Source organism: Anopheles darlingi, chromosome 3, assembly GCF_943734745.1.
Source record: "Anopheles darlingi chromosome 3, idAnoDarlMG_H_01, whole genome shotgun sequence".
Taxonomy (NCBI): domain Eukaryota; kingdom Metazoa; phylum Arthropoda; class Insecta; order Diptera; family Culicidae; genus Anopheles; species Anopheles darlingi.
Window position 1 is genome coordinate 12,903,937 of NC_064875.1, and position 13,749 is coordinate 12,917,685.

Here is a 13,749-nt window from a genome sequence, read left to right on the forward strand (position 1 = left end):
TTTTTTCGGTGTTTTTTCGGCTTTTCCGGTGATTTTTGTCTTGTTCGGCGTCGTTAACAAGCATATTATTGCTTTTTCTCTTCTTCATATGCTTTTGAGCGCTTTACGTAAGAATTCACTTGATTATTTAGAACATAGCGTAAGGAGCTGCGCCAGTGACTTTAGTTTTGCTAGCTTATGGGTACCCGGTATTTAAAATGACTGTTCACCGACAACCCAGGCACACAAAATTCTGTGTTAAATCCTGCATATTTTACGGGTTGCAAGTATAGAAAACCGGCTTAGCGGTGGAAAACTCCCTTCAAAGGTCGGGAAGTTCACTTCGCCATTCCTGTAACTAACAGCAAACGTGCAGAGTAAAAGACAAAAAATAAATTGTGCTTTTGCACGGCTTATAAAAACCGGCACCATCCAGTATTAACCACCAGCAAGACACTCCAACGCGAGTATCACTCCCAAGGCCAACCCAACGCGCCACCCTCGCCAACGTGTTCTAATCTTTTAATTCCTTCCTGCGACTCCGGCGCAAACAGCGCCCGCGCTGGATTCTTTCCTTTTCTTTTCGCGCAGAAATCACACAAACAAGTTTAATCAGTGCTGACGGCGGATTTTCCGGGCCGCCCGGGACTTCTGGGCAGCCGTGCGAAGAATTTTCTTTAGTCCGCAGTGCCAGTGCCAGGCAGGGGCATCAGCTTTGGCCTTGTTTTTCGCTCAGGAAGCATTTTCCCTCTGTAAAACAGCGACAGAGGCAACAATTATGTGCATGTGTGAAAAATGTTACGCGAAAAGCACTCGGTTCGGCAGCAACCGTTGGAAATGGCGTGTCCCGCGTGCGTCCGACGTATTTTCCGAATGAATAACTGAAACGGTTGGCTTGGCAAATACTCTCTCTCCCGGGGATCTGCCTGCCTGCCTGCCTGCCGCGGTCGTGGCCGCGCTCTAATGATTTTAATAAGCTCAGCACCATTTCGAATGCCGGCACGTACGGTGCCACGCGGTGGCTCCATCGCGTAGGCTCAGATACAAATTAATTGGAGTAGGCCATCAAACTGGAACGTTTCACATATCTCAACATGGGCAGCCGAAGCGCGCACACACGTGCCCCGAAAGAACGGAGAATTTTCGGTCGGTTTGCATATTAAATAATGAAAGCTAACGCCTTCATTAGCAAACTTAACGAGACCACGCGAATCCTGATGCGGCCAACTTGCACCACATTTGGGAAGCTTGGCTTGTATTTAATTAACACTTTTAAACCTCTTCCTCCGCTAAAGTACGGGGGGGAAAGTTTTCGGGTATTTGTGTCAGCATTAAATATTCTCAACTATTTCAACTTATGCAAGCAGCCCCCGAAAATGCGACTTGAAATTTTAGCGAGGGAATAGCAAATTATGTCCCAGACTCTAATGAATCACTGAGGTCCTAGAGCACTCGGTTTTTTGTCCTCTTCTGCTGTCGGAACGGATTTACGGCATGCACCAAGGACTGCAGCAGCAGTAGCAGCAGCAGCAGCAGTAGATTCATTAGACGACATTGATGAAGTTGCATCGTGCAGCCCATTTAAAGCGCTTCGAACGTAATCATCTCAACTTTGCACTCCACTCAGCAAACCACCAGACCAGACCATACCAGACCAGACCAGGGCCCTGACCGGTGCTGTTGTCGCTGTGGCCCTTCCGCAAGGGTGATCAAAAATCCCAACGCGGCAATAACCCGGACCGTAGTTGTTGGTTTACCGTGGTTAGCGCTACCGCTACCGAGAACACTAAATAAAATACTCTCTTCTCTCCAGACCAGAATTTGTGATTCTTGTTCTGTGGTGCTACCCGCGTTGACGTCAACCTAACCTCAACCGGGCGGCCGGCCGGTGAACCAGTCCGGTTATCCCCCCACTGCCGTGTTCTGTTCCGTGTTTTATAGTTAATTACTTTTTTTTAATGGCCATCAAAACCGAATTGCTGTTCGCTCTACGCTCCGATTGACATACGGGACTCGGCGGCGGCGGCGCGAAGCCGATTGTGTTGAGCTTCCTGCAACAGTATAGTGCGGCCCTGTGTGTGCGGCCACGGGATCAGCGACACGAGCTCCGAGCGGCCGAGCTGGCCCTGTCATTAGCCGTGTGCTTGTGTTCGGAATTTATAATCTGCAAAATTTACGACCTTCGCGGAAAACCAAAGCCCCGGCACGGCCAACCACCACGGCATGGCCAATAGTAGCAGTGCTGGCGGTTCCGTGTGGCCGTATTTCGGATGCAAAAGGATACAACAGTGCTCGGATGGTGCTCGGTGGTTCGGTAAACAAAAATTGCGGCACAATGATCCATTAAAATGTGTCTCCAAATGGTTAGTAGCAACCGACCAAGGACCCGCTACCGGCTGCGTGGTCGCCAGTTCTGTGTTCTGTCCGCCACTGGCGACCGCGGTGGTGCCATCATGTGTGCGTGTGTGTGTCATCATGCTGGTTGCTGGCGATGGTAGCAGAACGACACGCCGTTCTCATTCATATATGCCCACACATTGCTGTGTCATTATTGAACATTTGTTTGCATGCCAGCGAGCGAACGACCGAACGACCGACCGAACGAGCTCTGGCCACCATTAGGACCACTGGTCCTCTGGAATGGTCGTTCGCACACAATATGGCATCGACGCCGGCTGGTGCGCTGGCATTGGTGAAACGAAATGTCGTGCAATAGGCTAGTGTGGGTGTGGGTGGGTGGGTGGCTGGCCCGGGACATCGGACACTCTAAAACCACATTCCGCTTTCTTTCTGTCACCCGCTTACGGAACTGATAAAGGTGGTTTTAGATGTGAAAGGAGATTTATTCGCCCTTTCTCCTGCCACTCCTGAGTGTGTCCATTGCATTCCACTGCACTCCTGACCGGGTCGAAAAAGCCTCCCAAGGCATTGGAGCAGGGGCGGGAGCCCATGTGTCTAATGTTCGCTCTTCCTAAGATGTTGAATATTTAACCTTGAGCCCAGCCCAGCGCACTTCGGATGTCCTGGCATGTATCCGGCTCCCATGTATCCGGGGTAATTTATGGACCCGGACTGTGACCCAAAACACCAAGGATACCGATACGAGGGCCAGGGACGGGGAGGATTTAAGACGCCACGAGCCACACACACACACGCCGACTGTCACGAACAGACCGTGCAGATCCTTCGTTCCCCCCACAGTTTACGGTTACAAACCGGGTGGCTCAGGGTGGTTTGCTTTCGTTTTATGGCTTTTACAAAGCGCCGGATTATGATAACGTGTGCCTACAGGCCACCACAGGCCCAGGTTGACAGAATGTCGGTTTGCTGGTTTATTTGTGGGGTGCCATTTGGTACTCGGCTGCTAATCAGTTGCATCGCACGGATGCAGCATTGGGAGGAACATAGTACCTTAGGCGTTAAGGGACTGGACATTCGTGGATACGTCTGTGTAAGATAAGAGGAACACTGAGGAAGCTGTCACAGTAAGAAAGTAGTCAATTCGTGTTGTAATCCTTAGGTCGTTATTTAAATTTGTTTTTAAACTGCTTCTTTTGCTACAAATCTCTCAAAATACGCTCTTTGAAATTCGTATTCGAAAAACACACGCCTACTTATACCGTGGTAACTGTCACTTGTCCGAACCGAATCGATACTTGTTTCCCAGCCGTTCTTAACTTCATTAAGTGGTTACAAGGACCATTATTTACTGAATAAATTCCTAAATTATTCATTATCCTCGAATGTCTTAATGGATTCCGTATATTACAAATATCGACCAAACACAACACAACGCCTCCCGCAACTCCTTTGCATTTTCAATCTCCAATCAACTGTCACTTCCACGCTCCGCAACCACATAATTCCAATCTTCTGACCAGAAATGACCAGAACACCAGCGCCCACACCACACAAAGTTAATCGACTGAGAAACACCGAACGGCCGCGGCCTCATAATATCGTACTCAACACATATCAGCCCAGCAGAATAACAGCCTGCTTAGGCTTCGCCTTTTGTATAGCTTCATGAAATCCGCTTCTGTTCCCCGTTGCTGGATCGAACTTTTGATCGTATTTATCATCGATATCATCGACCCGGCGGCTCATGAGTAGTAAAAGTTTTGTGACGTCGTTAGGCCTCCCTCGCGCGCGCGCGCGCGCGCGTATAAATTAACGCAACAATCGGAAATCGACGTCATCATCGATGGAGCAGCACATTGGAGCAGCAGCAGCAGGGTGGTGTCCTTCATTAACCGCTGCGGTGCACTTAATGGTGGGCACACATTAACTGCCCATTACTCCGGGAAATCGATCACTCAAGGGCTCGCGCCGTTCGCGCGCTTTGTTTGCTTTTGAGGAAAAGCCTCGCCCTCCACCCCCACTAATAATCACACAAAATGGGTGGTTCGGGAGGGGCCAAAGTTTGAGTGCCGGCTTGGACTTTCGATTGTTCGATTTATGGCTGCATAACACTTTTATGCTGATCACCAAAAACGGACGGAGGGCAACCCAAAAAACAATGCACAACATTCATTCTTTCGCTCGAGATGGCCGTCAAAGAGCAATCCGCTGGTTGGTCTCGCGGTCACATTAGCTGCGCCGGCCACAAACGGCCACAACTGTAGATAACCGTTTATCTATCGTCACACGGTCGGTGGAGGGGATTGGGTTTTTTTTTTCTTCTCGGCAAGAAAGGTGATTACATTCCGATGCCATAAAAATCTGTGCCAAGTGTCTCTCTCTCTGGCTGGTGCTTGGGTGCACCAAAGATCAGTTTTGTGTGCCTCGAGCAAAGTCTCATTACTTTTGCTTGAACGAGGACCTCAAGATCGTGGCCAAGGCGTCAAGTGTAGTCGATACATTTACCAGCGGACTATCCCATACAATACGCGGAAGATGATCCGTTGGTGGGAGCATTGAACGCAGACCAGGACGATACTCGACCCCATGGCTCCCTTTTGCTCATAAATACGGTGTTTATGTCGATGGCCTTTTTTATACCACCTCCCGGTAACGACCAATTCACTTGACCTCTTGAGCGTGCACCCGCCGGGGGGAATGATTGGACCCCAAACTTCCGGTGGACCTGCTCCCCACCCGGGGGGGTAGGAAAAGTGGGACGGAAATTGAAAATTCTGCTAATGAAACTTGATGGTGATCGTACGGCGATGATACGATGAAACGCCGGCAGCGCAGCAGCACAGTGTCCTGTCCACTCGGCTCGGCCGCTGGCCATTGCGTGGCCATTTTTAGTATCGCGCTCACGTGCCGGTCTGTATCGGTGGCGGTCGAATCGTAAAAGCGCTGCGTAGTGGTGCCCGGTCCACCCATTTGTGTCTTAAGTGAAGTGAAAGCGAGCAAGCGAGCGGCGAAAATAAAACAATCGTTTGCGCGTTTACCACCAACGAATGCTGGAGGCACACCACCACCACCACCACCACCACCATTGGTCAGAGGACTGGTGCGCATCGAAAACAGATTTTCCGCCGCCAGCAGCGGCACCAGCGGCAGGATGCGATGCTGTAAAAGTTAATAAAATCCTGCAGAACCAATCGCAAACACCGGCACACACACACACACACACACACACACACATGTGGTTAATGGTTTGTCCATCACGCTTATTGTGTGACAGCTGCGTTGAAGGTTTAACTACCGCACGCGAGAATGCTCGCTCGAGGTCCTGATGATGGTGTTGCAGCATGGTCGCTGTTTAATATTCCGCAAATACGGTACCCCGGTACATTCATTTTGAATTGCATGATGCCGGGCACATAGCACATAGCACGAGATGATTCCATGCACACACTGACCTGGAAGAGTTTTCTAGAAATTCAGAATAAATGTTTATATCGTGCACAATGGCAGCGGCCAGTTTAGTGCTCTAGGAGGAAATTTATGTGACGCAAAGCAACCAAAAACCGGAATTCACGAAGGAACACAGGACAGGGTTATATTATATACCTTCCAGGAAATTTTAGCTTCAAAAAGAGAGCAACATAATTCGCATATTTCCCACCTGCAGATGGGATGGATCGTCACTGAAACCGAGCCATTTCAAATATGAAGTAAAACATTACATTCCGGAATTGTGATACACAACCCATGACATAATTATGGCTATATATTTTTTCCGCAAATAAATAATACGTTACTGGCACCGTGGTCGTCAATGCTATTTTCCCTGGATCTGCTTTGTTCCGGCACATGCAGAGGACAAACATCAAAGCGCTGATCAGGTTGAGCGATTGAACGAGAGGTCGAAAAAGTCCTGTAATCTGAAAGATATCATAGCTGATGGCATCTCCAATCAGCATGCCAACGCATAAAAACTATCGAACACTGTCGAATGAGATGCATTTCAACATATATCAGCACCGGGCTTTATTATCGTGTTATTAATATACTGCAGCCATTGAGATATGCCGTGCATCAATGCGTATTCATTTGGAACGATAAATGTTGAAATGAAACGAAATGAAAGTTGAGAAAATATGTGATGCCATTTTTTGGAAAATAATTTCAATGGAATGTCATCATTTGCGCAGGTTGTTGAATATTTTTGGCGAAAAATAGGCGCCTTTTTGTGATATTTGCATCACACTTTGTCAGAGATGGTTTATAAGGGCTTCTACCGTGTAGTTTTCGACTGTGTCCCCATTTGATGTCATAATTTTCGACCATGGACCCCACTGCAAGCTCGTAGAGAGTATGTTGCCTGGTTTTTTTAGTCCATTGGGGATCCAATTAAAATATATCTAGATTATCCAAACAGTTTATAATCTCTTGAAAGATTGTTCATTGGCTTAAATTTACAACATTATGCGTGACATTTTGGGATAAAAGAACTTTTTGATTGAAAATTGCTTCCAACCCGGACTGCTTTTGATCAGCTCAACAAGTTCGGTTTTGTAATTACAAAATTAAAACAACTTTTCGCACATTTAGCGGTTTCATCGTAAGCAATAGGAACACTGTCTTCAGCTTCATCTTTCCGCATCACCTATTGCCGACGCTATGCTGCTAATCAACGCTAAACTTTCAAACGGTCTCCGCGTCGCAGAAGTTCCACCATTAACATATCATTTGATGAAATCCACTAACAAGCAATCGGAGCATTTTATATACACCAGCGAGTGCCTCGCCTGACGACTCGTCGTTGCTAAGTGCACTACCGTAACTTCGTACCAATTAAAACAGTAAGTACGTGCTGTTTATTAGTTTCTTCGGTGACCGTTAGTTACTCGCAAAACCGCGAGGTTTCACCAAACCAGTACCCATAATGTTTATGTTTTCCCGAATATAAATTCAACTGCGTCTGTCAACTGCGGCAATCCAAACTTTTCGCTCAAAAACTAACCAAGCACAAACTAGCGGTGGGACAAATTTATCGGTTCCATGCACACAAAACCTCCAAACACAGACACACACACCCCAGCACGAACGTAGACGACTTCCAGCACTCGGGTGCCAGTTGGAAATTAAGTTACATCTTCTAGCTTGCACCCCAAGTCCAACTCAAGCAGCCTCACAGGAGTAGCTCTCTACCGTGGTCACATCTATTCCGCAATCGACCGCAACCGGCCACCGGTTCTGCGAAGTGAAGCAAATCCCGAATACAGACGCGTACCAACTTTTCAATTTTATCACCACCACCATAACCAAGTAGCCAGTGCCAGTGCCAGTGCCACACGGACTAGCAGTTAAATCCTGGAGCCGTGAAGTGAGGTAGTCCACACCAAAACAACAGATAATTGAGCGCCGAGCTGTTGTCCGCAAGGCGTATTCGACACCAGGCATCGACTCCAGGCACCGGGCGTATCGACGATGGACACCGAGGACCCGCCGCCGCCGCCGAAGTCGAAACAACGAAACAGAGATAAAGTACTTAAAAATACGCTAGTTTCCTGTCCTGGAGGTCCTGCCCTGGGGAGGTCCAAGATGTTACAGTTCGGTCGCCAGTAGCCGCCCGAACCGAACACACTCTTCTTCAGTGCGCATCACGCCTGGCAAACCACACACTCATACTCCAAGTGGCCCGGTCCCGGTATCGGTTTCTAGCGTGGAATTCTTTGGAAGTAAGCATTTTTCTTACCGATTGGTTTCGCCTCGCTGATTCAATCCAGTTGGCGGTGCACTGTACACAGCATGCACAGTGCAGTGCACCAGCGATGGTTTGGGGGAAAAGGACAAAAACAAAACAAAACAAAAAAGGGGCAAAAAACTTTCCACCATGTATCGTCATGCAGCTGTCGTCGTCGTCGTCGTCGTCGTCGTCGTCGTCGTCGTCGTCGTCGTCGCAGCAACGTCTTCCCTGCAAGGGCAAGGATCGATGCACCAGAAGGGATCTTGGTGTTGGTGTTGGTGGTGGGTAACAGAAAAACGATGACTGCATTTTCCTCACCATTTCACCTCGTGCTTCGACTGCTGTTAGTGCCTCCTCCTCCTCCTCTTCCTCCTTCTCCCCCGGTGGGTGGTGAGAGAAAGTGCAACGGAAAATCACTTGCCAGTCCGCAAGCCTGCAAGGACCCTCGAGTTGTGCAAGATTTATGTCGCTCCCGGTCCCTGCGTCGCAGACATTCGTCCTCCGCCGTCCGCACCGCACCGCCACCGGGACAACCGGGTAAGAGCGAAATGAAAGATTTACGCCACGCAAGGAAAAGCCAAGAGCCCGAAGAGTGGGAGAAGCGAAAATAGATATGTTCACGTCAGGTCGTTCCGTTTGTGGAGCGTGAAGAAGGAAGAATTTCCCCCTTTTGGTGGACCCCCTGGGACTTGTATGTGGGTTCAATGTTGGCCGCATGACGACGACGGTGGAATCGAAATGGCGACGGGAGCGCTCCTCCTGAGAGCTTGCGAAATCGATTGCTTCGGTGCATTTGTGTCATCGTAAAGCACGAGAAATGGAGCATAAAGTGGACTTCCCCCTTTCCCCACCCCTTATCCCTCTCACTTTCTCGAGTAATGAAGCTACTCTGAGCGCATTCTTTGACCCGCTAAAAAAAAGGGATCACGAATGATGGCTATATGATTACTGGAATCCGATTTGGTTTCTTGATACCCCCGGTCCCAGGCCCCGGGCCCCACGGCAGTCCGGTTGCCATACCCTCGAGTGCGAAAAATGGGAATGCGAATTCATCCATAAAATATCCTTCAGCAACATAATGATGATTTATTCTTTCATCTTTCATTCACCCACCCACCAGCATCTGCCGTGCTCACGCGAACATGCAAAGCGCGAACCGAACATTCCCTTCGCTTCAATGTTGAATGACCCCTCCCGTTTGTGACATTCATCAAAGGCACTCTCCGTCCCCCAACATCCGTCCCACTGCCCCATGAACGGAAGGCGACGAACGGGATGCAATTCATTATCCATGAATTTCTAATTAAGACGATCCCGGGTAAAAGGCGAAAAAAGTAGGACACCGCGATGACATCGCCGCAACACCGGACAACAGGACCAACATGAAGCAGAAAAAAAAACATTCCCCATCGCAACCGGTCAGCATGTTGCTGCGATGTGACATTTTTGCAACAGGGCGGGGGAAAAAAATACTGTGAAAAACGCAAAAACCAAACCGAGAATGACGGACGTGGGGACGAGCGCACGGGTGGGGTAACACTCCACCAAGGGACCATCACTCAGCAGTCCACCACCCGGCCGGCCGTGGCCGTCAAACCGGAAAATCCGCTATTTAAACCATTAATCAATTTCCCCTAGAATTGTTTGCATTTTCTTTTTGCTTTTCTGCTGCTGCTGCTGCTGCTGCTGCTACTTCTTCTGCCTCGTTAGCGTTTCCTTCTTTGGTTGCAATTCGCGCTCGCGCGGTGATTAAAAATCCAGCAAAATCATTAGCCGTGGCCACACGGAGCGAAAATTTGCGCGCAAATTTACAAATTAATGCCAAATCGTTTACGCTTCGATATGTTTACGTGGCCGGGTTGAGGAAATTAAAATCGTTTTGTGGAAGAAAAGGATTGAACACACTAGCAATGATCACTATCTATCAATGTAAACCACAAATAATCGTTTGACAGCATGTAAACGGCAAGCGTAAACGTTTTGGCATTAATTTTTCACATTTTTCGGCTAATAGCCGTGGCCACACGGGGCGAAAACTCTAGCGCAAACGAAAAAATTAATGCCAAAACGTTTACGCTTGCCGTTTACATGCTGTCAAACGATTATTGGTCCGTGGAGCGTAAAACCTAGCGTAAAAGCTTTTTGCAAACGGGAGGGCTCGCAATATGTTCTTTTTGTGGTTTACATCGACAGTGAGTGATCATTGCTAGTGTATTCAATCCTTTTCTTCAAAAAAACGATTTTAATTTCCTCAACCCGGCCATGTAAACATATCGAAGCGCAAAAGTTTTGGCATTAATTTTTTCGTTTGCGCTAGAGTTTTCGCCCCGTGTGGCCACGGCTATTTACTTTTCCAACAGTCGCTTTGTGATTCTGTGTGTGTGTGTGAGTTCGGGCAACAATGACGATTGCACCCATTGTACGGCAGAGCGTAGCGGAACGGAACAGTCCAGCAAAGGGAGGATCTTTGAATAGCGCGACCAAATAGTGGCTAGGGAATTCAGCAATCGGATGCGCGTACTTTAGAAAGTGTCATAAGAAATGCAGCAGCAAGAGTGCGAACATTTTAGTGATTTTTCCGTTTTTCGCGATGAGCAAATAGACCAGCAAAAAGAAGGGCCCCGTAGCCAACGCTGCCAATGCCAATGACCCACTAATGGTCTGTAATCAGAGTGTCTCTGTCTCTTAGTGTGTGTGTGCTCTTCGTCTATGGTATGTCCTTTGATGTAGTGGTCCTTTGTTTCGTAGAACGCTTTCAAGTGCTGCGTCGTCTCCGTAGTGAGTGGTACCGAGAATCGATGTTATTAGAGAATAAGTAATATGGCCACTTCACGGTTTGCCAGCGGGGGGAACTAACTACACGGATACACTGGTGGTGGTAGGTGAAACGATAAAATGAAAAGCTGTCCAAGGAGCGTGTGTTTTATGCGCTGCATGCTTTTATGTGCAGCAAGATATTAAAAAAGGTTACGAGTTTCGCTTCTTTTCATGCTCTTCGAAGAAATTTCCACACTTTCATGTCTCCCCTGCAGGTGCTCTCTCTCTCTCTCTCTCTCTCTCTCTCTCTCTCTCTCTCTCTCTCTCTCTCTCTCTCTCTCTCTCTCTCTCTTTCTCTCTGTAGCTATATCCAAAACAATGGAAATGGTGTCCTGGACTAGTCTTGCACGGTATTGCAAAACAAAGGGTGGACGTGGTGATGGTGATGGCGCAAAACTATATGCTCTGCGAACCATATCACCGGTGGCCAGGAGCCTGTTAGTCGTCGGTCGGTCTGCTGGCATCGTAAAGTGTATCGTAAATCAAACGGCACTTACCTAGCACATACGCCAGCAGGATCCAGATGTCCAGCGTAAGTCGCTTGTGACACTTCATCGTGCAAGATGGTGGCCGGTGCAGGCGACTCCGGTGCAAGCTGCAACACACACACACACGCGCGCGCACACACACGGCACCCACTCTCCCCTTCTTATTTATGCGCTCGATCACAAACACTAAAAATCACACACACACGCATACACGAACGAAGGTTTGCGATTTATGTATTTCCCACGGTAACACCCTTCCTGGCGCCAAGATCGAGGCGCGACGACACTCGGTGCACTTCACTTTGCGCGTTTTGAATAAAGCCAATCCCGCCGGAATCCGGAATGCCATGGACTGCTGGCATGGCCCACTACGACGGCAAGTAACGGACGTGGAAACGGAACGATGCCTGTTTTTTCTTTTTGTCGCCGTCGATCGATCGCACGCGCGCGCGTGAGTTTATTTGATACACTTTCCTCGCCACAGATTGCCCTTAATCATGCCAGCAGCAGGTGAGAGAACCATGCCACTAGAGGTCGTTGCTACCACCACCACCACTACTACCGTTGCCGTCGAGGTAGCAACGGGGCGTACTTCCGTTGGCATTCCGCACCACTGGCCACTGGCGACCATTTTCTTACATTCATTTCAATCACCACCGGGGGGTGCGATCAACCAACAACCCAACCACCACCACCAGCGCTACCATCAACTCGCTTCCGGGTTTGCCCGCCCCGTCGGCTGGCATTTTCCGGCCTTCCGTTCGTGGGATCGTCGCGTTTGGGCTTTTCACACTTGAAAGGAACGCTCACAAAATACACTCTCACACACATAAACGCGGACGCGCGCGCCGAGACCCGGTCAGTGAGTGCTGCGATTTATTTTAGCCACAGTTTTACCATTTCCACTATTTTATGTCACTTTTCACCGACGCGAACCTCGCTGGTGGGCGAGAAAACTCCCCGGGCCAGACCGGAAGTTTAGCGTTTTTCTTCCCAACACCACCCTGCGTTTCCGTTATACTTTCAACACAAACACACACACAAGTGCGCTCTCACAAACACTTGTGTTCTTTATCGCCTGGCAATTCGTTTTTCGTCGACGACCAACAGAGCACGCTTTGTACTAGAGAAACACTCACTACTACGCTGCAGATAAGTGAGGTTAGGGGATATGCTCGATTTGGCTCGAATCGATTCCGATTCCCGCTGCTTCCTGCTACTATACCCTGCTACGTCAACGGGTTGAATTCGGGTTTCCCCGGGACCACTATCCCCAAATTTTCAAGACGCGCAAATCGAGGAGAGGGGGAAGAAAAATAAAATAAAGAAAATCTTAAACTCCAACCGAGTGCGCCACCCTAGAGCGAAGTACTTGATCGTATCTGGTGGAGTTGCAACCGTGAAAGAACCGGCACCGTTTCTTCAATTTCCGGTGTTTTTTGGGGGAGGAAGGTGGCGCGTGATGCAGCAATCCACCGTCTCGCAATCCTTGCCGCTGCTCACAAATCACATTTATCAAACACAATTTCAAGCTGGCGGCTTAAGATGAAGCCAAAGCGTGCGCCCGCACGTGTGTTTGTGTGTGTGTGTGGCTCGCCTTCCTTCCTTCCTTCCGGCTGTCTTTTGTGGATGATGGATTTCGTGGTGGTGCGTGGCGCTTTCGGAGCGCGGTCTGGCTTTTCGCGTTTGTTTTCCTCGGACAGGTGACGACGGTAAGCTGAAGGATGGGTGGCCCCCGGGCCCACTCGATAATGGTTTTTATCTCACCTCGCGCCGGCTATCTGTGGATGAAAGATGTGAGAAAAGAGAGAGATAGTGTGTGTAAGAGAGAGAGACAGATTGTGAGAAAGCCACAAGAATAAAAAAAATGACCATGAATGAATAAGAAAAGAGCTGGAGCGTGTTTGTGCGTGTGTATGTGTGCCAACAGTTGGCAACGGCACCAACAAACCCAGGGATGACCCCGGAGCTCTGGGTCGACGAAGGACGAGAAGGAAAAAAATATAGAAAAACGAAAAAATAAAACAACTCGCCCGTTCCGTTCATTGTTATAAAACACACAATCATTGTGCGCGCGCGCGTTTGTCTGTGTGTGGTCTGCTTTATGCGTTCCCGATGGGCCCAGACATCCGACTCCCGGTATCATCGGTTCATCGCCATCGCCCGCGGTTCGTTTTTCATTTTGTAATAAATTTGAATGAAATTGAAACGATCCCGGGGATTTGGACTCTCGCTGTCTGGCTGGCTGGCTGGCTGGCTGGCTCGTCACTGTGAACCGCTCCACGAAAACGCTCCACGCTCCAGGTTGGCTGTCGTTGCGGTTGAGCAGTCCCATGCCCCTGGATGCTGCTGCTGGATGCGAAAATAATTTTATTCTCG

The 13,749-nt window shown here is 48.9% G+C and overlaps 1 protein-coding gene across 1 annotated transcript in view; it reads right to left on the reverse strand.

The window, feature by feature from the left end:
• LOC125953254 (uncharacterized) overlaps positions 1 to 11,506 on the reverse strand; it is a 104,252-nt gene extending 92,746 nt beyond the window's left edge. Inside the window, exon 1 of the mRNA XM_049682707.1 lies at positions 11,380 to 11,506. Within this exon, the coding sequence (XP_049538664.1) occupies positions 11,380 to 11,437 (58 nt within the window). The 5' untranslated portion in view covers positions 11,438 to 11,506. The remainder of the gene's footprint in view (positions 1 to 11,379) is intronic.
• Between the last annotated feature and the right edge of the window lie 2,243 nt (positions 11,507 to 13,749).